We start from the raw sequence: 593 nt of genomic DNA on the forward strand, positions 1-593 counted from the left end.
AGCATGAAATAAATGTATTTCAAATACATTTAAGTATATTTATATTTCACTAGGGGACAAAATTAATACAACTTTAAAATGAAAACAGAAAATATAAAATAAAAATGAATTCAAACTTGTAATAAAACTAATAGCAGCTCTATTCATAATAAATGACACTGTTAATCATGTTAATCGTGTTTCCGGTTTGACAGGAAGTGGCTGAGCCACTACAGGACCTGAAGGAGGGCATGGATCAGCTGGAGAAGAACAGAACGCTGCGCTTCATCTTTTCGACTCTGCTGGCGATCGGAAATTTCCTAAACGGCTCCAGCGTGAGACTTCAGCGCGACACGCACTCAAAAGCTTTATTATCGTTATATTGATGTGTCTGACTGATGATGTTTGCGCAGGCCAAAGGCTTCGATCTGATGTATCTGGAGAAGGTCCCTGAGGTGAAGGACACGGTTCATAAGCAGTCGCTCCTGCATCACGTCTGCAGCATCGTGGTGGAGAACTTCCCCGACGGCACAGACCTGTACTCTGAGATCGGCGCCGTCACACGCTCCGCTAAAGTAACACACGCTCCGCTAAAGTAACACACGCTCCTCTAA

At 43.2% G+C, this 593-nt stretch overlaps 1 protein-coding gene across 1 annotated transcript; it reads left to right on the top strand.

Moving 5' to 3' along the window:
* Positions 1 to 143: 143 nt before the first annotated feature.
* LOC107735053 (FH1/FH2 domain-containing protein 3-like) lies at positions 144 to 587 on the top strand. The gene is made up of 2 exons (XM_016546869.1): positions 144 to 314; positions 393 to 587. Exons 1-2 carry the CDS (start codon positions 231 to 233, stop codon positions 576 to 578), a joined length of 270 nt encoding a protein of 89 aa, XP_016402355.1. The 5' UTR covers positions 144 to 230; the 3' UTR covers positions 579 to 587.
* The last annotated feature ends 6 nt before the right edge of the window (positions 588 to 593 follow it).

Source organism: Sinocyclocheilus rhinocerous, unplaced genomic scaffold, assembly GCF_001515625.1.
Source record: "Sinocyclocheilus rhinocerous isolate Xijiao unplaced genomic scaffold, SAMN03320098_v1.1 C35709402, whole genome shotgun sequence".
NCBI lineage: Eukaryota > Metazoa > Chordata > Actinopteri > Cypriniformes > Cyprinidae > Sinocyclocheilus > Sinocyclocheilus rhinocerous.